This window comes from Microcebus murinus, chromosome 20 (assembly GCF_040939455.1).
Source record: "Microcebus murinus isolate Inina chromosome 20, M.murinus_Inina_mat1.0, whole genome shotgun sequence".
In the NCBI taxonomy this organism is placed as follows: Eukaryota; Metazoa; Chordata; class Mammalia; order Primates; family Cheirogaleidae; genus Microcebus; species Microcebus murinus.
This window is the reverse complement of record NC_134123.1, coordinates 37,323,157-37,345,042: the sequence shown is the minus strand read 5'-3', so window position 1 is coordinate 37,345,042 and position 21,886 is coordinate 37,323,157. Positions and strand designations below refer to the sequence as shown.

The 21,886-nt window shown below is 56.0% G+C and overlaps 2 protein-coding genes across 2 annotated transcripts in view; one reads left to right on the top strand and one right to left on the bottom strand.

The window, feature by feature from the left end:
• Positions 1 to 16,680, top strand: part of KBTBD12 (kelch repeat and BTB domain containing 12) — a 68,825-nt gene extending 52,145 nt beyond the window's left edge. Inside the window, 2 exon segments of the mRNA XM_075995588.1 lie at positions 12,263 to 12,462; positions 16,595 to 16,680. Coding sequence (XP_075851703.1) covers positions 12,263 to 12,462; positions 16,595 to 16,680 — 286 coding nt within the window.
• The window catches only part of MGLL (monoglyceride lipase), a 401,877-nt gene that overhangs the window by 104,787 nt on the left and 275,204 nt on the right, over positions 1 to 21,886 (bottom strand). The gene's annotated exons all lie outside the window — the stretch shown is intronic.

Sequence of the window (21,886 nt, the reverse complement as noted above, 5' to 3'; positions counted from 1 at the left end):
CCAAAATATATATCCTAATTTTCCATATATATATGGAATATGGATATATATGGACATATATTCCAAAATATATACCCTAATTTTCCTTAATCCAAAATATATACCCTAATTTTCCTTAATCCAAAATATATACCCTAATTTTCCTTAATCCAAAATATATACCCTAATTTTCCTTAATCCAAAATATATACCCTAATTTTCCTTAATCCAAAATATATACCCTAATTTTCCTTAATCCAAAATATATACCCTAATTTTCCTTAATCCAAAATATATACCCTAATTTTCCTTAATCCAAAATATATACCCTAATTTTCCTTAATCCAAAATATATACCCTAATTTTCCTTAATCCAAAATATATATCCTAATTTTCCATATATATATGGAATATGGATATATATGGATATATATTCCAAATATATACCCTAATTTTCCTTAATCCAAAATATATACCCTAATTTTCCTTAATCCAAAATATATATCCTAATTTTCCATATATATATGGAATATGGATATATATGGATATATATTCCAAATATATATCCTAATTTTCCTTAATCCAAAATATATATCCTAATTTTCCATATATATATGGAATATGGATATATATGGATATATATTCCAAATATATACCCTAATTTTCCTTAATCCAAAATATATATCCTAATTTTCCATATATATATGGAATATGGATATATATGGATATATATTCCAAATATATACCCTAATTTTCCTTAATCCAAAATATATACCCTAATTTTCCTTAATCCAAAATATATATCCTAATTTTCCATATATATATGGAATATGGATATATATGGATATATATTCCAAATATGTACCCTAATTTTCCTTAATCCAAAATATATATCCTAATTTTCCTTAATCCAAAATATATACCCTAATTTTCCTTAATCCAAAATATATATCCTAATTTTCCTTAATCCACAATATATATCCTAATTTTCTGGGACCTAATTTTCTGGGGAAACTGAGGCTAATATATCCTACTGCTGTAAAGAAATGTTACTTTACTGCCTTGTTTTCAAGGTTTTAAATTCCGTTTTCCTGAATAAGAAAGTAGAACGTGTTAGAACTGTTGAGTTTAGGTAGAAAAAGATAAAAAAAATAAAAAAATAAAACAAAAAAAGAAGGGCATTTATTGAAACTTTAAAATCTGTACCCCCATAGTATGTCGAAATAAAAAAAATAAAGAAATAAATAAAAAATAAAAAAAAAAAGGAAACTCAATCAAGTGCAGCCCGCTGTCATTAGTACGGTCTTGAGAAAGGCGGAACATTCTGGGCTCTGGGCCTCATTCAAATCTAATTCTACGCCACAAACCTCTGCAAGGAAAGAAAAGAAAGATAAAAAAACAAAAAAAAACAAGTTGTTCTTGTCTGTCTGTTTATTTTATATAAAAATAAAAAAAAAAAAACAAGTGAAAACACGAAATTAAAAAATAAAAAAAAATCCCTTTGCATTGACATCTTGGCTAAAAAAGAAATAAAATAAATTAAAAAAGAGAGAGAGAGAGAAAAAATGTAATTATAGGAGCCCTTAGCGAGGGCCTCTGTTATTAAATACTGATTTAATTACGGGTCCAGGGGTTTTTTTTTTTTCCTTGGGAAAAAAAAAAAGAAAAAAATGTTTGCATGCAACGTGAGCTAGCAAGATTTTTAGCTCTCATACAATACGGTGCGTCATGCTGCTCGAATAAGTGGGGCTTGCTTTGCAAGTGAGCATTTTATGTTCCGAAATGCACTTGGGGTTTCCAGCAAGTGTTTGTTTTGTTTTGCTTTATTTTGTTTTATTTTATTTTGTTTTGTTTTGTTTCATTTTCTTTTGTTTTGTTTTGTTTTATTTTTTGTTTTGTTTTGTTTTATTTTTTGTTTTGTTTTGTTTTGTTTTGTTTTATTTTTTGTTTTGTTTTGTTTTGCTATATTTTATTTTATTTTATTTTATTTTATTTTATTTTATTTATTTATTTATTTTTTGAGACAGAGTCTCGCTTTGTTGCCCAGGCTAGAGTGAGTGCCGTGGCGTCAGCCTCGCTCACAGCAACCTCAAACTCCTGGGCTCAAGCAATCCTCCTGCCTCAGCCTCCCTCCCGAGTAGCTGGGGCTACAGGCATGCGCCACCACGCCCGGCTCGTTTTTTCTATATATATATTTTTTATATATATATATATTTTCTATATTTTTCTATATATTTTTTTCTCTATATTTTTTTCTATACATATATATTTTTCTATATATATATTTTTTTCTATATATATACATATATATTTTTTTTTTTTTTTTTTTTTTGAGACAGAGTCTCACTTTGTTGCCCAGGCTAGAGTGAGCGCCGTGGCGTCAGCCTCGCTCACAGCAGCCTCCAACTCCTGGGCTCAAGCGATCCTCCTGCCTCAGCCTCCCTCCCGAGTAGCTGGGACGACAGGCATGCGCCACCATGCCCTGCTCGTTTTTTCTATATATATATTTTTTATATATATATATATTTTCTATATTTTTCTATATATTTTTTTCTCTATATTTTTTTCTATACATATATATTTTTCTATATATATATTTTTTTCTATATATATACATATATATTTTTTTTTTTTTTTTTTTTTTGAGACAGAGTCTCACTTTGTTGCCCAGGCTAGAGTGAGCGCCGTGGCGTCAGCCTCGCTCACAGCAGCCTCCAACTCCTGGGCTCAAGCGATCCTCCTGCCTCGGCCTCCCTCCCGAGTAGCTGGGACGACAGGCATGCGCCACCACGCCCGGCTCGTTTTTTCTATATATATTTTTTTTCTATATTTTTCTATATATTTTTTTTCTATATATATATTTTTTTCTAAACATATATATTTTTCTGTATATATATATATTTTTTCTCTATATATACATATATATATATATATATTTTTTTTTTTTGAGACAGAGTCTCGCTTTGTTGCCCAGGCTGGAGTGAGCGCCGTGGTGTCAGCCTCGCTCACAGCAACCTCCAACTCCTGGGCTCAAGCGATCCTCCTGCCTCGGCCTCCCTCCCGAGTAGCTGGGACTGCAGGCATGCGCCACCATGCCCCGCTAATTTTTTATATATATATCAGTTGGCCAATTAATTTGTTTCTATTTATAGTAGAGACGGGGTCTCGCTCAGGCTGGTTTTGAACTCCTGACCTCGAGCAATCCGCCCGCCTCGGCCTCCCAAGAGCTAGGATTACAGGCGTGAGCCACCGCGCCCGGCCCTCATTCAAATTTAATTCTACGCCACAAACCTCTGCAAGGAAAGAAAAGAAAGATAAAAAAAAAAAAAAAAAAACAAGTTGTTGTTGTCTGTCTCTTTATTTTATATAAAAAATAAAAAAACAAGTGAAAACACGAAATTAAAAAATAAAAAAAAATCCCTTTGCATTGACATCTTGGCTAAAAAAGAAATAAAATAAATTAAAAAAGAGAGAGAGAGAGAAAAAATGTAATTATAGGAGCCCTTAGCGAGGGCCTCTGTTATTAAATACTGACTTAATTACGGGTCCAGGGGTTTTTTTTTTTTCCTTGGGAAAAAAAAAAGAAAAAAATGTTTGCATGCACCGTGAGCTAGCAAGATTTTTAGCTCTCAAACAATACGGTGCGTCATGCTGCTCGAATAAGTGGGGCTTGCTTTGCAAGTGAGCATTTTATGTTCCGAAATGCACTTGGGGTTTCCAGCAAGTGTTTGTTTTGTTTTGCTTTATTTTGTTTTATTTTATTTTGTTTTGTTTTGTTTCATTTTGTTTTGTTTTGTTTTATTTTTTGTTTTGTTTTATTTTTTATTTTATTTTATTTTATTTTATTTTATTTTATTTTATTGAGACAGAGTCTCACTTTGTTGCCCAGGCTAGAGTGAGTGCCGTGGCGTCAGCCTCACTCACAGCAGCCTCCACCTCCTGGGCTCAAGCAATCCTCCTGCCTCAGCCTCCCTCCCGAGTAGCTGGGGCTACAGGCATGCGCCACCACGCCCGGCTCGTTTTTTCTATATATATATTTTTTATATATATATATATTTTCTATATTTTTCTATATATTTTTTTCTCTATATTTTTTTCTATACATATATATTTTTCTATATATATATTTTTTTCTATATATATACATATATATTTTTTTTTTTTTTTTTTTTTTGAGACAGAGTCTCACTTTGTTGCCCAGGCTAGAGTGAGCGCCGTGGCGTCAGCCTCGCTCACAGCAGCCTCCAACTCCTGGGCTCAAGCGATCCTCCTGCCTCAGCCTCCCTCCCGAGTAGCTGGGACGACAGGCATGCGCCACCATGCCCTGCTCGTTTTTTCTATATATATATTTTTTTCTATATTTTTCTATATATTTTTTTTCTATATATATATTTTTTTCTAAACATATATATTTTTCTGTATATATATATATTTTTTTCTCTCTATATATATATATATATTTTTTTTTTTTTTGAGACAGAGTCTCACTTTGTTGCCCAGGCTAGAGTGATTGCCGTGGCGTCAGCCTCGCTCACAGCAGCCTCCACCTCCTGGGCTCAAGCGATCCTCCTGCCTCAGCCTCCCTCCCGAGTAGCTGGGACTACAGGCATGCGCCACCATGCCCGGCTCATTTTTTTTCTATATATATTAGTTGGCCAATTAATTTCCTTCTATTTATAGTAGAGACGGGGTCTCGCTCTTGCTCAGGCTGGCCTCCAACTCCTGACCTCGAGCGATCCTCCCGCCTCGGCCTCCCAGAGTGCTGGGATGACAGGCCTGAGCCTCCGCGCCCGGCCTATTTTGTTTTATTTTATTTTGTTTTGTTTTGTTTTATCTTATTTTAAATTCAAATTGCATTTGGAAATTGCTTCAGCTTGCTAGGCCAGGCAAAAGCGAATGTAGAGACAGGGTCTCCGAGTCTGCCCGCGGTGGCACTCACGACCGGGTCCCCAGCCTGCCTGTATGGCCCCCGCCTGAGCCCTCAGCCTCCCCCACCTGGGCAGTGCAGAACCTTCTGGAAGGTTCCAGCCTCCCGGGCCTGTGTCCCTCCTCTTCCCTCTGTTCCCCGCGCCTCCCTGGCTGCCGGGCTGGCTCCCCGCACCCCTCAGTTCACGTCTGGCAGAAATCCCAGCTCCTCCTCCTCCCCCCCTCCTCCTCCTCCCCCCCTCCTCCTCCTCCTCCCCCCCTCCTCCTCCTCCTCCCCCTCCCCCTCCCCCTCCTCCTCCTCCTCCCCCTCCCTCCTCCTCCTCCCCCTCCTCCTCCTCCTCCCCCTCCCTCCTCCTCCTCCCCCTCCTCCTCCTCCTCCTCCTCCTCCCCTCCTCCTCCTCCTCCCCCTCCCTCCTCCTCCTCCCCCTCCTCCTCCTCCTCCTCCTCCTCCCCTCCTCCTCCTCCTCCCCCTCCCTCCTCCTCCTCCCCCTCCTCCTCCTCCTCCCCCTCCCTCCTCCTCCTCCCCCTCCTCCTCCTCCTCCTCCTCCCCCTCCTCCTCCTCCTCCTCCTCCTCCTCCCCCTCCCCCTCCTCCTCCTCCTTCTTCCCCTGAGCTGCCAGTTCTCTGCTAGAGGCTGAGTTTTCCCATATTGTCTGGCTGCAGGCTGTGCTCACACGCAGGGTCCCAGGGAAGAGTCACCCGGCCTTCCCCGGCCCTGGGTGGGTTCTAGAAGGCAGCCCCGGGCCCGGCCGTGAGTCACCAACCTCTGAGTCCCTTCTGGAAGCCAGCCCCGGGCCCGGCCGTGTGTCACCAACCTCTGAGTCCCTTCTGGAAGCCAGCCCGGGGCCCGGCCGTGTGTCACCAACCTCTGAGTCCCTTCTAGAAGCCAGCCCCGGGCCCGGCCGTGTGTCACCAACCTCTGAGTCCCTTCTAGAAGCCAGCCCCGGGGCCCGGCCGTGTGTCACCAACCTCTGAGTCCCTTCTGGAAGCCAGCCCTGGGCCCGGCCGTATGTCACCAATACCTGGTGAATATTTGTCCTCGTGTCTGTAATCTCTGTTGCCTGGCCTATTCTTTTTCTTTTTTATTATTATTTTGCAGAGAGAGTCCCCCTCTGTCGCCCGGGCTAGAGTGGTCCGGCCTCAGCCTCGCTCACAGCAGCCTCCAACTCCTGGCCTCCAGCGAGCCTCCTGCCTCGGCCTCCCTCCCGAGTAGCTGGGACTACAGGCATGCGCTACCACTCCCTGCTCATTTTTTCTATATATTTTTAGTTGGCCAATTAATTTCTTTCTATTTTTAGTAGAGACGGGGTCTTGCTCTTGCTCAGGCTGGCCTCGAACTCCTGACCTCGAGCGATCCTCCCACCTCGGCCTCCCAGACTGCTGGGACGACAGGCGTGAGCCACTCCACGCTCGGCTAACTTTTTCCTATATATTTTTAGTTGTCCACCTAATTTCTTTCTATTTTTCTCTAGTAGAGACGGGGTCTCGCTCTTGCTAATCAGGCTGGCCTCCAACTCCCGACCTCGAGCGATCCTCCCATCTCGGCCTCCCTCCCGAGTAGCTGGGACTACAGGCGTGCGCCAACACACCCGGCTCATTTTTTTCTATATATTTTTAGTTGGCCAATTAATTTCTTTCTGTTTTTTTAGTAGAGACGGGGAAGTCTTGCTCCTGCTCAGGCTGGCCTCCAACTCCTGACCTCGAGCGATCCTCCTGCCTCGGCCTCCCAGAGTCCTGGGATGACATGCATGAGCCACCGCGCCCGGCTGAAATGCTCAAAATACTTACTAAGCGTGTGTTACAGGAGCTTGTCCCTCGGTTGGCCTTCAAAGGACAGGCAGAGATGAGTGACTAAGACAATGTCTCTTCTCCCCCTAAACAGTACCACTGTATCCTGGAATATTCTAGAAAATTCAGGGAGGTTCTTTGGTCAACTCTCCTGGCATGGATAAGTCAGAGCAGGGTCTCAGGCATGCTCTCATCTAACTGCAAGAACGTTCCGGGCTCAGATATATATTTCTTAAGCTCATTCTGAACAAGGAAAGAAATAGACTTCACCAGGGCGGGCGCGGAGGCTCACGCCTGTCTTCTTAGCCCTCTGGGAGGCCGGGGCGGGAGGCTCGCTCGAGGTCGGGAGTTCGAAACCAGCCCGAGCCCAAGAGCGAGACCCCGCCTCTACTAAAAAAATCTACAAAGAAATTAGCTGGATAACTAAAAATATATAGAAAAAAATTAGTTGGGCATGGGGGCTCACGCCTGACACCCTAGCACTCTGGGAGGCCGAGGCAGGAGGATCGCTCAAGGTTAGGAGTTTGAGACCAGCCCGAGCAAGAGCAAGACCCTGTTTCTATTAAAAAAAAAAAAAAAATAGAAAGAAATGAGCTGGACGACAAAAAGATACAGGAAAAAAAAAAAAAAATGAGCCGGGCGTGGTGGCGCATGCCTGTAGTCCCAGCTACTCGGGAGGGAGGCCGAGGCGGGAGGATCGCTGGAGGCCCAGGAATTCTAGACCAGCCTGAGCAAGAGTGAGACCCCGTCTCTACTAAAAAAAATAGAAAGAAATGAGCTGGACAACTAAAAATATAGAGAGAAAAAATGGGCCAGGCGTGGTGGCGCATGCCTGTCGTCCCAGCTACTCGGGAGGGAGGCCGAGGTGGGAGGATCACTGGAGCCCAGGAGTTGGAGGCCAGCCTGAGCAAGAGCGAGACCCCGTCTCTACTAATAATTAGAAACTAAGAAAGAAATTAGACAACTAAAAAAAATATAGGAAAAAAAAACGAGCCGGGCGTGGAGGCGCATGCCTGTCATCCCAGCTACTCGGGAGGGAGGCCGAGGCAGGAGGCTCGCTCGAGGCCAGGAGTTGGAGGTTGCTGTGAGCGAGGCTGACGCCACGGCACTCACTCCAGCCTGGGCAACAAAGCGAGACTGTGTCTCAAAAAAAAAAAAACAAAAAAAAAAAAAAACGGGGGGTGGGAACGGTCAAAGGCCAATGCGCACCCCTGGGAAGGAGCCAGCCTCCGCGGAGGCCCCGTTCTTGACCTCCCTGCCTCCCTGCCTCTCTCGTCCTCGGCAGGCGGGATCGGCTGCGTGGGCCGGGACCAGGGCCAGGTCCGGCAGTGCCTGGACGCCGTGGAGATCTACAACCCCGACGGGGACCTCTGGCGAGAGGGGCCCCCCATGCCGCGCCCCCTCCTGTCCCTGCGGACCAACGCCTCCAACGTGGGCGCCCTGGGCGGCAGGATCCACGTCTGCGGCGGCTTCACGGGGCAGGTGCCCGCCGTGCTCGGGGGTCCCGGGGTTTCCTGTCCCGCTGCGCGGCCGGTCGCCGCCTGTCCCTCTGTACGGCCGGTCGCCGCCTGTCCCTCTGTACGGCCGGTCGCCGCCTGTCCCTCTGTACGGCCGGTCGCCGCCTGTCCCTCTGTACGGCCGGTCGCCGCCTGTCCCTCTGTACGGCCGGTCGCCGCCTGTCCCTCTGTACGGCCGGTCGCTGCCTGTCCCTCTGTACGGCCGGCCGCTGCCTGTCCCTCTGTACGGCCGGCCGCTGCCTGTCCCTCTGTACGGCCGGCCGCTGCCTGTCCCTCTGTACGGCCGGTCGCTGCCTGTCCCTCTGTACGGCCGCTGCCTGTCCCTCTGTACGGCCGCTGCCTGTCCCTCTGTACGGTCGCTGCCTGTCCCGCTGTACGGCCGGTCGCTGCCTGTCCCTCTGTACGGCCTGTCGCTGCCTGTCCCTCTGTACGGCCGGTCGCTGCCTGTCCCTCTGTACGGTCGCTGCCTGTCCCTCTGTACGGCCGGTCGCTGCCTGTCCCTCTGTACGGTCGCTGCCTGTCCCTCTGTACGGCCGGTCGCTGCCTGTCCCTCTGTACGGTCGCTGCCTGTCCCTCTGTACGGCCGCTGCCTGTCCCTCTGTACGGCCGGTCGCTGCCTGTCCCTCTGTACGGCCGCTGCCTGTCCCTCTGTACGGCCGCTGCCTGTCCCTCTGTACGGTCGCTGCCTGTCCCGCTGTACGGTCGCTGCCTGTCCCTCTGTACGGTCGCTGCCTGTCCCTCTGTGCGGCCGGTCGCTGCCTGTCCCTCTGTGCGGCCGCTGCCTGTCCCTCTGTACGGTCGCTGCCTGTCCCTCTGTACGGCCGGTCGCTGCCTGTCCCTCTGTGCGGCCGCTGCCTGTCCCTCTGTACGGCCAGTCGCTGCCTGTCCCTCTGTACGGCCGGTCGCTGCCTGTCCCTCTGTACGGCCGCTGCCTGTCCCTCTGTACGGCCGGTCGCTGCCTGTCCCTCTGTACGGCCGCTGCCTGTCCTGTACGGCCGCTGCCTGTCCCTCTGTACGGCCGCTGCCTGTCCCTCTGTATGGCCGCTGCCTGTCCCTCTGTACGGCCGGTCGCTGCCTGTCCCTCTGTACGGCCGGTCGCTGCCTGTCCCTCTGTACGGCCGGTCACTGCCTGTCCCTCTGTGCGGCCGCTGCCTGTCCCTCTGTACGGCCGCTGCCTGTCCCTCTGTATGGCCGCTGCCTGTCCCTCTGTACGGCCGGTCGCTGCCTGTCCCTCTGTACGGCCGGTCGCTGCCTGTCCCTCTGTACGGCCGGTCGCTGCCTGTCCCTCTGTACGGCCGGTCGCTGCCTGTCCCTCTGTACGGCCGCTGCCTGTCCCTCTGTACGGTCGCTGCCTGTCCCTCTGTACGGTCGCTGCCTGTCCCTCTGTACGGCCGCTGCCTGTCCTGTACAGCCGCTGCCTGTCCCTCTGTACGGCCGGTCGCTGCCTGTCCCTCTGTGCGGCCGCTGCCTGTCCCGCTGTACGGCCGCTGCTTGTCCTGCTGTACACTAATTGTCACACTGTACAGCTGCTGCTTGTCCCACTGTACGGCCGCTGCCTGTCCTGCTGCACAGCCACTTGTCCTGCTGTACGGCCAGTCACTGCTTGTCCCGCTGTATGGCCGCTGCTTGTCCCTCTGTACGGTCGCTGCCTGTCCCTCTGTACGGCCGCTGCCTGTCCCTCTGTACGGCCGCTGCCTGTCCCTCTGTACGGCCGGTCGCTGCCTGTCCCTCTGTACGGTCGCTGCCTGTCCTGTACGGCCGCTGCCTGTCCCTCTGTACGGCCGCTGCCTGTCCCTCTGTACGGCCGGTCGCTGCCTGTCCCTCTGTACGGCCGGTCGCTGCCTGTCCCTCTGTACGGCCGCTGCCTGTCCTGTACGGCCGCTGCCTGTCCCTCTGTACGGCCGCTGCCTGTCCCTCTGTATGGCCGCTGCCTGTCCCTCTGTACGGCCGGTCGCTGCCTGTCCCTCTGTACGGCCGCTGCCTGTCCCTCTGTACGGCCGCTGCCTGTCCCTCTGTACGGCCGGTCACTGCCTGTCCCTCTGTACGGCCGCTGCCTGTCCCTCTGTACGGCCGGTCGCTGCCTGTCCCTCTGTACGGCCGGTCGCTGCCTGTCCCTCTGTACGGCCGCTGCCTGTCCTGTACGGCCGCTGCCTGTCCCTCTGTACGGCCGCTGCCTGTCCCTCTGTATGGCCGCTGCCTGTCCCTCTGTACGGCCGGTCGCTGCCTGTCCCTCTGTACGGCCGGTCACTGCCTGTCCCTCTGTGCGGCCGCTGCCTGTCCCTCTGTACGGCCGCTGCCTGTCCCTCTGTATGGCCGCTGCCTGTCCCTCTGTATGGCCGGTCGCTGCCTGTCCCTCTGTACGGCCGGTCGCTGCCTGTCCCTCTGTACGGCCGGTCGCTGCCTGTCCCTCTGTACGGCCGCTGCCTGTCCCGCTGTACGGCCGCTGCCTGTCCCTCTGTACGGCCGGTCGCTGCCTGTCCCTCTGTATGGCCGGTCGCTGCCTGTCCCTCTGTACGGCCGGTCGCTGCCTGTCCCTCTGTACGGCCGCTGCCTGTCCCGCTGTACGGCCGCTGCCTGTCCCTCTGTACGGCCGGTCGCTGCCTGTCCCTCTGTACGGCCGGTCGCTGCCTGTCCCTCTGTACGGCCGGTCGCTGCCTGTCCCTCTGTACGGCCGGTCGCTGCCTGTCCCTCTGTACGGCCGCTGCCTGTCCCTCTGTACGGCCGCTGCTTGTCCCGCTGTACGGCCAGTTGCTGCCTGTCCCGCTGTACGGCCGCTGCCTGTCCCGCTGTACGGCCAGTTGCTGCTTGTCCTGCTGTACAGCCACTTGTCCCACTGTACGTCCGCTGCTTGTCCCGCTGTACGGCCAGTCGCTGCTTGTCCCGCTGTACACTAATTGTCCCGCTGTACGGCCGCTGCTTGTCCCGCTGTACACTAATTGTCCCGCTGTATGGCCGCTGCTTGTCCCGCTGTACACTAACTGTCCCGCTGTACAGCCCCTGCCTGTCCCGCTGTACACTAACTGTCCCGCTGTACAGCCCCTGCTTGTCCCGCTGTACACTAACTGTCCCGCTGTACAGCCCCTGCTTGTCCCGCTGTACACTAATTGTCCCGCTGTACAGCCCCTGCCTGTCCCGCTGCACGGCCCCTGCTTGTCCCGCTGTACACTAACTGTCACCCTGTACAGCCCCTGCCTGTCCCGCTGTACGGCCCCTGCTTGTCCCGCTGTACACTAACTGTCCCGCTGTACGGCCCCTGCTTGTCCCGCTGTACACTAATTGTCACCCTGTACAGCCCCTGCTTGTCCCGCTGCACGGCCACTGCTTGTCCCGCTGTACACTAATTGTCACCCTGTACAGCCCCTGCTTGTCCCGCTGTACGGCCGCTGCTTGTCCCGCTGTACACTAATTGTCCCTCTGTACGGCCAGCTCGTCCCGGGCCCGCAGTGCGCATGTGCATAACGCGCCCCCCACTCTCCACACGGACTGACGGACAGTGACCTGCCCCCCCCCCTTTTTAACAAGTCTGAGGACCCTCCCGGGCTCTAAGAGAAAGAGGCATTCCCTTAACTTTGCTCAAGCCTGAAAAAAAAAACATAGGCCGGGCGCGGTGGCTCACGCCTGTCATCCTAGCTCTCTGGGAGGCCGAGGCGGGCGGATTGCTCGAGGTCGGGAGTTCGAAACCAGCCTGAGCAAGAGCGAGACCCTGTCTCTACTATAAATAGAAAGAAACTAATTGGCCAACTGATATATATAGAAAAAATTAGCCGGGCATGGTGGCGCATGCCTGTAGTCCCAGCTACTCGGGAGGCTGAGGCAGGAGGATCGCTTGAGCCCAGGAGTTTGAGGTTGCTGTGAGCGAGGCTGACGCCACGGCACTCACTCTAGCCTGGGCAACAAAGCGAGACTCTGTCTCAAAAAAAAAAAAACAAAAAAACAAACAAACAAAAAAAAAAAACGGGGGGTGGGAACGGTCAAAGGCCAATGCGCACCCCTGGGAAGGAGCCGGCCTCCGCGGAGGCCCCGTTCTTGACCTCCCTGCCTCTCGTCCTCGGCAGGCGGGATCGGCTGCGTGGGCCGGGACCAGGGCCAGGTCCGGCAGTGCCTGGACGCCGTGGAGATCTACAACCCGGACGGGGACCTCTGGCGAGAGGGGCCCCCCATGCCGCGCCCCCTCCTGTCCCTGCGGACCAACGCCTCCAACGCGGGCGCCCTGGGCGGCAGGATCCACGTCTGCGGCGGCTTCCGCGGGGCCGGTGCCCGCCGAGCTCGGGGTCCCGGGGTTTCCTGTCCCGCTGCGCGGCCGGTCGCTGCCTGTCCCTCTGTACGGTCACTGCCTGTCCCTCTGTACGGCCGCTGCCTGTCCCTCTGTACGGCCGCTGCCTGTCCCTCTGTACGGTCGGTCGCTGCCTGTCCCTCTGCACGGTCGCTGCCTGTCCCTCTGTACGGCCGCTGCCTGTCCCTCTGTACGGTCGCTGCCTGTCCCTCTGTACGGCCGCTGCCTGTCCCTCTGTACGGCCGGTCGCTGCCTGTCCCTCTGTACGGTCGCTGCCTGTCCCTCTGTACGGTCGCTGCCTGTCCCTCTGTACGGCCGCTGCCTGTCCCTCTGTACGGTCGGTCGCTGCCTGTCCCTCTGCACGGTCGCTGCCTGTCCCTCTGTACGGCCGGTCGCTGCCTGTCCCTCTGTACGGCCGGTCGCTGCCTGTCCCTCTGTACGGCCGCTGCCTGTCCCGCTGTACGGCCGGTCGCTGCCTGTCCCTCTGTACGGCCGGTCGCTGCCTGTCCCGCTGTACGGCCGGTCGCTGCCTGTCCCTCTGTACGGCCGGTCGCTGCCTGTCCCTCTGTGCGGCCGGTCGCTGCCTGTCCCTCTGTACGGCCGCTGCCTGTCCCTCTGTACGGCCGGTCGCTGCCTGTCCCTCTGTACGGCCGCCGCCTGTCCCTCTGTACGGCCGCTGCCTGTCCCTCTGTACGGCCGCTGCCTGTCCCGCTGTACGGCCGCTGCCTGTCCCTCTGTACGGCCGGTCGCTGCCTGTCCCTCTGTACGGCCGGTCGCTGCCTGTCCCTCTGTACGGCCGGCCGCTGCCTGTCCCTCTGTACGGCCGGTCGCTGCCTGTCCCTCTGTACGGTCGCTGCCTGTCCCTCTGTACGGTCGCTGCCTGTCCCGCTGTACGGCCGGTCGCTGCCTGTCCCGCTGTACGGTCGCTGCCTGTCCCTCTGTACGGCCGGTCGCTGCCTGTCCCTCTGTACGGCCGCTGCCTGTCCCGCTGTACGGCCGGTCGCCGCCTGTCCCTCTGTACGGCCGGTCGCCGCCTGTCCCTCTGTGCGGCCGGTCGCCGCCTGTCCCTCTGTACGGCCGGTCGCCGCCTGTCCCTCTGTACGGCCGGTCGCCGCCTGTCCCTCTGTACGGCCGGTCGCCGCCTGTCCCTCTGTACGGCCGGTCGCCGCCTGTCCCGCTGTACGGCCAGTCGCTGCCTGTCCCTCTGTACGGCTGCTGCCTGTCCCTCTGTACGGCCGGTCGCCGCCTGTCCCTCTGTACGGCCGGTCGCTGCCTGTCCCTCTGTACGGCCGGTCGCTGCCTGTCCCGCTGTACGGCCACTGCCTGTCCCTCTGTACGGCCGCTGCCTGTCCCTCTGTACGGCCGGTCGCCGCCTGTCCCTCTGTACGGCCGGTCGCTGCCTGTCCCTCTGTACGGCCGGTCGCTGCCTGTCCCGCTGTACGGCCGGTCGCTGCCTGTCCCTCTGTACGGCCGGTCGCTGCCTGTCCCTCTGTACGGCCGGTCGCTGCCTGTCCCGCTGTATGGCCGGTCGCTGCCTGTCCCGCTGTGCACTAATTGTCCCGCTGTACGGCCGCTGCTTGTCCTGCTGCACGGCCCCTGCCTGTCCCTCTGTACACTAATGTCACCCTGTACAGCCCCTGCTTGTCCCGCTGCACGGCCACTGCTTGTCCCGCTGCACGGCCACTGCTTGTCCCGCTGTACACTAATTGTCCCACTGTACGGCCGCTGCTTGTCCCGCTGTACACTAATTGTCCCGCTGCACGGCCGCTGCCTGTCCCTCTGTACACTAATTGTCCCGCTGTACGGCCGCTGCCTGTCCCGCTGTACACTAATTGTCCCGCTGCACGGCCCCTGCTTGTCCCGCTGTACACTAACTGTCACCCTGTACAGCCCCTGCTTGTCCCGCTGTACAGCCACTGCTTGTCCCGCTGTACACTAATTGTCCCTCTGTACGGCCAGCTCGTCCCGGGCCCGCAGTGCGCATGTGCAGAACGCGCCCCCCACTCTCCACACGGACTGACGGACAGTGACCTGCCCCCCCCCTCCTTTTTAACAAGTCTTGGACCCTCCCGGGCTCTAAGAGAAAGAGGCATTCCCTTAACTTTGCTCAAGCCTGAAAAAACAACATAGGCCGGGCGCTGAGGCTCACGCCTGTCATCCTAGCTCTCTGGGAGGCCGAGGCGGGCGGATTGCTCAAGGTCGGGAGTTCGAAACCAGCCTGAGCAAGAGCGAGACCCCGTCTCTACTATAAATAGAAAGAAACTAATTGGCCAACTAAAAATATATATAGAAAAAAATTAGCCGGGCGTGGAGGCGCATGCCTGTAGTCCCAGCTACTCGGGAGGCTGAGGCAGGAGGATCGCTTGAGCCCAGGAGATTGAGGTTGCCGTGAGCGAGGCTGACGCCACGGCACTCACTCTAGCCTGGACAACAAAGCGAGATTCTGTCTCAAAAAAAAAAAAAAAGTAAAATAAAAAAAAATAATAATAAAAAATAAATAAATAAAAGAGGAAGAGGCAGGAACGGACGGCCCCGTGGCGGGGACAGAACTTGGCGGGCGCTGGCGGCCGGTGACACCTAGTGGCGGGGACCCGTCCCCTGCTCTGAGAACATGCAAGGAAGGGGGGTGACAACGCTGTGGCTTTGAGGAACAGAAGATCCCGGGTTCCCGCGCTCGGCGGCGCTCGGCCTTCCCGGCCTCTCTCGGGGCCGCCTCGTGGGCCTGGACCAGCGGTCACGGCGATGAACGGGACACCAGAGACCCACGCCGTGACGCCCAGCTCTCGTCCCCGCCCGCCCCCAAGCCCGGCTTGTGGCACCTGCCGCGAAGAGCGGTGGATCCCGGAGGGCTCAGTCCCCACCGCCGCCACGGCCCCGCTTGGTCGGGACTCTGGGCCCAGGCAAGCTCTGTTCTTCTTTGTTGTTTTCTTTCTTTTTTTATTTTTTGAGGCAGAGTCTTGCTCTGTCGCCCGTCAGCCTCGCTTACAGCGGCCTCCACCTCCTGGCCTCAATCAAGCGAGCCTCCCGCCTCGGCCTCCCTCCCGAGGAGCTGGGACGACAGGCACGCGCCTCCACGCCCGGCTCTTTTTATATATATATATATATATATATTTTTAGTTGTCCAACTCATTTCTTTCTATTTTTTTATTTTTTAGTACAGACGGGGTCTCGCTCTTGCTCAGGCTGGCCTCCAACTCCTGGGCTCAAACGATCCTTCTACCTCGGCCTCCCTCCCGAGGAGCTGGGACGACAGGCATGCGCCACCACGCCCGGCTAATTCTTTCTATATATATTTTTAGTTGTCCAGCTCATTTCTTTCCTTTTTTTTTTTTTTTTTGGTAGAGACGGGGTCTCGCTCTTGCTCAGGCTGGTTTCGAACTCCTGACCTCGAGCGATCCTCCCGCCTCGGCCTCCCTCCCAAGTAGCTGGGACCACAGGCACGCGCCACCACGCCCGGCTCTTTTTTTTTTTTTTTCAATTTTTTTTAGTTATTTGGCTAATTTTTCTTCCTATTTATAGTAGAGACAGGGTCTCGCTCTTGCTCAGGCTGGCGTCGAACTCCTGGCCTCCAGCGATCCTCCCGCCTCGGCCTCCCAGAGTGCCGGGACGACGGGCGTGAGCCTCCGCGCTCGGCCCAGTCTCAGGTTTTTTGTTGAAGCAACACCAAATCGACTAAGACAATGCATTTGATTTCTTTATTTATTTTTTTATTTTTCGAGACAGAGTCTCGCTCCGTCACCCGGGCTACAGTGCCTCGGCGTCAGCCTCGCTCACGGCAGCCTCCGACTCCTGGCATCCAGCGATCCTCCCGCCTCGGCCTCCCTCCCGAGTAGTAGCTGGGACTACAGGCACGCGCCACCACGCCCGGCCCGTTTTTCCTATATATATATATATTTTTTTTTAGTTGTCCAGCTCATTTCTATTTTTAGTAGAGACGGGGTCTCAAATCTTGCTCAGGCTGGCCTCAAACTCCCGGGCCTCGAGCGATCCTCCCGCCCCGGCCTCCCTCCCGGAGTGCCGGGATGACAACAGGCGTGGGCCACCACCGCCGCCGCGCCCGGCCCGGTCTCTCTAGCGACACCAAACCGACTTAAAGACCGCGCATTTCTGAGAGGACTTCTGCATGGTGGCCAGGATGAACCCCCGCGACCTCATCCCCCCGCCCCCGGACCTCGAGGAGGACGGCGGCGGGCGCTGAGCCGGCCTTTGCCAAAGGACGTCCATCCCGCCCGCCCGAATCCCCCCGTGTGCGCACACGCGGGGCCCCCAGCGTGCCCGGGACGCCCGCCAGCCACCCCAGACGCCTGCACGGCACGGCACGCCCGGCGGCCCGCGTGAAGATGGAAAGACGTGCCCGGAGCCCCTGCCCCCAGGTCTTGATGGGCCCAGACGCCAGGCGGAAATTCCACATTTCCCCGAAAGGACGTCCGAGCATTTGAGCCGTCAGAGCCCCCCAAGACCCCGAAAACCAGCCCCTCAGCGGGACGTCTGAGCATTTGAGCCGTCAGAGCCCCCCAAGACCCCGAAAACCAGCCTCTTAGCGGGACGACCGGGCATTTGAGCCGTCAGAGCCCCCCGACCCCGAAAACCAGCCTCTTAGCGGGACGACCGGGCATTTGAGCCGTCAGAGCCCCCCAAGACCCTGAAAACCGGCCTCTTAGTGGGACGTCTGAGCATTTGAGCCGTCAGAGCCCCCCAAGACCCCGAAAACCAGCCCCTTAGAGGGACGTCTGAGCATTTGAGCCGTCAGAGCCCCCCAAGACCCCGAAAACCAGCCCCTTAGAGGGACGTCTGAGCATTTGAGCCGTCAGAGCCCCCCAAGACCCCGAAAACCGGCCCTATAGAGGGACATCTGAGCATTTGAGCCGTCAGAGCCCCCCAAGACCCCGAAAACCAGCCTCTTAGCGGGACGTCCGAGCATTTGAGCCGTCAGAGCCCCCCAAGACCCCGAAAACCGGCCCTATAGAGGGACATCTGAGCATTTGAGCCGTCAGAGCCCCCCAAGACCCCGAAAACCAGCCTCTTAGCGGGACGTCCGAGCATTTGAGCCGTCAGAGCCCCCCAAGACCCCGAAAACCAGCCCCTTAGCGGGACGTCCGAGCATTTGAGCCATCAGAGCCCCCCAAGACCCCGAAAACCGGCCTCTTAGCGGGACGTCCGAGCATTTGAGCCATCAGAGCCCCCCAAGACCCCGAAAACCAGCCCCTTAGCGGGACGTCTGAGCATTTCAGCCGTCAGAGCCCCCCAAGACCCCGAAAACCGGCCTCTTAGCGGGACGTCTGAGCATTTCAGCCGTCAGAGCCCCCCAAGACCCCGAAAACCAGCCCCTTAGTGGGACGTCCGAGCATTTGAGCCGTCAGAGCCCCCCAAGACCCCGAAAACCAGCCCTATAGAGGGACGTCTGAGCATTTGAGCCGTCAGAGCCCCCCGACCCCGAAAACCAGCCCCTTAGAGGGACGTCGGAGCATTTGAGCCGTCAGAGCCCCCCAAGACCCCGAAAACCGGCCCTATAGAGGGACGTCTGAGCATTTGAGCCGTCAGAGCCCCCCAAGACCCCGAAAACCAGCCTCTTAGTTGGACGTCTGAGCATTTGAGCCGTCAGAGCCCCCCAAGACCCCGAAAACCAGCCCCTTAGTGGGACGTCTGAGCATTTGAGCCGTCAGAGCCCCCCAAGACCCCGAAAACCGGCCCCTCAGCGGGACATCCGAGCATTTGAGCCGTCAGAGCCCCCCAAGACCCCGAAAACCGGCCCCTCAGCGGGACGTCTGAGCATTTGAGCCGTCAGAGCCCCCCAAGACCCCGAAAACCAGCCCCTTAGTGGGACGTCTGAGCATTTGAGCCGTCAGAGCCCCCCAAGACCCCGAAAACCAGCCCCTTAGTGGGACGTCTGAGCATTTGAGCCGTCAGAGCCCCCCAAGACCCCGAAAACCAGCCCCTTAGAGGGACGTCTGAGCATTTGAGCCGTCAGAGCCCCCCAAGACCCCGAAAACCGGCCCCTCAGAGGGACGTCTGAGCATTTGAGCCGTCAGAGCCCCCCAAGACCCCGAAAACCAGCCTCTTAGTTGGACGTCCGAGCATTTGAGCCATCAGAGCCCCCCAAGACCCCGAAAACCAGCCCTATAGAGGGACATCTGAGCATTTGAGCCGTCAGAGCCCCCCGACCCCGAAAACCGGCCTCTTAGTGGGACATCTGAGCATTTGAGCCGTCAGAGCCCCCAAGACCCCGAAAACCAGCCCCTTAGAGGGACGTCTGAGCATTTGAGCCGTCAGAGCCCCCCAAGACCCCGAAAACCGGCCTCTTAGTGGGACATCTGAGCATTTGAGCCGTCAGAGCCCCCCAAGACCCCGAAAACCAGCCTCTTAGCGGGACGTCCGAGCATTTGAGCCGTCAGAGCCCCCCAAGACCCGAAAACCGGCCCCTCAGCGGGACGTCCGAGCATTTCAGCCGTCAGAGCCCAACCCCAGCAACCGGCCCTAGCGACAGTTGCCATGGTTACGCGGCGCCAAGTCTGCACCCCGACGACCCGTCGTCGCGTGTGGTCGTCAAGGGGCGGGACAGTCGCCGGGCGGCGAGAGCTCTGGGGCTCGACTGGACGGGAGAGGCCGGTTCCAGAAGGTTCTAAAGGGGAAACAGAGTCTCGAGACCGCTGCTCGGGACGGGGGGGAACCGGGGTAGTCACGGCCACAGGAGAGGCCCAAGGAGTGGAGGCCACGGGGCGGCAGGGACTGGAGGATCTCGCTGCGCCGGGCCACCGAGGAGACAGCATCCCCGAGGGGCGGACGTTCAACCGGGCCTGAGCAATGCGGGCCGGGCGCGGTGGAGGCTCACGCCTGTCGTTCCCGGCTCTCTGGGAGGCCGAGGCGGGAGGCTCGCTCAATCGAGGCCGGGAGTTGGAGGCCAGCCTGAGCAAGAGCGAGACCCCGTCTCTACTATAAATAGAAAGAAATTAATTGGCCAACTAAAGATATATAGAAGAAAGAATGAGCCGGGCGTGGTGGCGCATGCCTGTCGTCCCCGGCTACTCGGGAGGGAGGCCGAGGCGGGAGGATCGCTCCAGGTCGGGAGTTGGAGGCCAGCCTGAGCAAGAGCGAGACCCCGTCTCTGCTAGAGAAAAAACAACAATAGAAAGAAATGAGCTGCACAGCTAAAAGTATATAGAAAAAAATTAGCTGGGCCTGGGGGCTCTTGCCTGTCATCCCAGCTCTCTGGGAGGCCGAGGCGGGAGGCTCGCTCGAGGTCAGGAGTTGGAGGCCAGCCTGAGCAAGAGCGAGACCCCGTCTCTGCTAAAAAATATGGAAAGAAATTTATTGGTCGACCGGAAATAGATACAAATATATATATGAGCCGGGCGTGGAGGCGCATGCCTGTAGTCCCAGCTACTCGGGAGGGAGGCCGAGGCAGGAGGCTCGCTGGAGGCCAGGAGTCGGAGGCTGCTGTGAGCGAGACTGACGCCACGGCGCTCACTCCAGCCCGGGCGACAAAAGTGAGACTCTGTCTCAAAAAAAATAAAATAAAATAAAAAATAAAACTCTTGTCATGTGCTCATTCTTTTTGTTTTAGAGACAGAGTCTCGCTCTGTCGCCCAGGCTAGCCTCGCTCACAGCAGCCTCCGACTCCTGGCCTCCAGCGATCCTCCCGCCTCAGCCTCCCTCCCGAGTAGCTGGGACTACAGGCATGCGCCTCCACGCCCGGCTCGTTTTTTTTTCTTCTAGATATTTTTAGTTGTCCACCTAATTTATTTCTATTTTCAGTAGAGACGGGGTCTTGCTCTTGCTCAGGCTGGTCTTGAACTCTTGACCTCCAGCGATCCTCCCGCCTCGGCCTCCCTCCCGAGTAGCTGGGACGACAGGCACGCGCCTCCACGCCCGGCTTGTTTTTTTTTTTCTATATGATTTTAGGTGTCTGGCTAATTTCTTTCTCTTTTTTTAATTAGAGACGGGGTCTCGCTCTTGCTCATTCTGGCCTCCAACTCCCGGCCTCAAGCGATCCTCCCTCCTCGGCCTCCCAGAGTGCCGGGATGACAGGCGTGAGCCTCCGCGCCCGGCTAATTTTCTCTCTCTCTCTCTCTCTATATATATATTTTTAGTTGTCCAGCTAATTTCTTTGTATTTTCATAATAGAGACAGGAGTCTCGCTCTTGGGCTCAGGCTGGCCTCCAACTCCCGACCTCGAGCGATCCTCCCTCCTCAGCCTCCCAGGCTGCTACGATGACAGGCGTGAGCCTCCTCCGCGCCCGGCCTTCGTGCTAGTTCTCTGCGATGCTGGACTGTCGGACACTCCAGCAACGAAACGCGACGGGGAGGTCGATCTGGACGCTGAGAGCCGCAAAAGCCTCCACCTGCCGACCTTAACCCCTGGCCTCTACTTTTTTGTTCGCTGATTGACTTCGTGATGGGCAGATGCTTTCAGTCTGAACTCAGAAAGTAAATCAGTATCGACGAGAGATCGGCTTCACTTCGGTCTTCACGTTGCAATTCCAGGAAATGCCCAGCGACCCCCCCAGAGGGGGGCCAGGGCGGGGGAGAAAGGACCAGCCGGGGGGGACCAAGCAGCCCCCCAAAGCCTCCCCAGGGCCAGGGCCTTGTGTGGGGGGTCAAAGGGCGGCCGGTGCAGCCGATCCCAGGGCTGAGGAACTAGTTCCAGCACTCTGGGAGGCCGAGGAGGGAGGCTCGCTCGAGGCCGGGAGTTGGAGGCCAGCCCGAGCGCAAGAGCGAGACCCCGTCTCTGCTAAAAAAAAATATATATAGAAAGAAATGAGCTGGACGACTAAAAATATACAGGAAAAATTAATGAGCCGGGCGTGGTGGAGTCCCAGCTACTCGGGGTGGAGGCCGAGGCGGGAGGCTCGCTGGAGGCCAGGAGTTGGAGGCTGCTGTGAGCGAGGCTGACGCCCCGGACACTCTCTCCCGGGCTACAGAGCGAGACTCTGTTCCCCTCCCCCCCAAGAAAAAATAATAATAATAATAATAAAAATAAAAAACCGACTCCCCCAGGAAGCCCTCCTGGATTGCCCCAGCGCGCCAGACCACCGCGCGTAACGTCGTCCCCAGGGAGCCCGCTCTCCCGCCTCCGCCCGTCTGCGCAGGCGCACGCGCGCAGTCCCGGCATGCCCCGCGCGCCGGCCGCCGCCATGTCGCTGCGCGCGCACCCTCTTCCCGGCAGGCCCCGCGCGCCGGCCGCCGCCATGTTGCTGCGCGCGCACCCGCCCTCTTCCCGGCAGGCCCCCGCGCCGCTACCGTGTTGCGCGCGCACCCTCTGCCGCGGCAGGCCCCTCTCGCCAGCCGCCGCTACTCTGCTGCGCGAGAAACCCTCCTCCTGTCAGGCCCCGCGCGCCAGCGGTCGCCACATGGCTGCGCGCACAGCACCCTCTTCCCGGCGGGCCCCGCGCGCCAGCGGTCGCCAC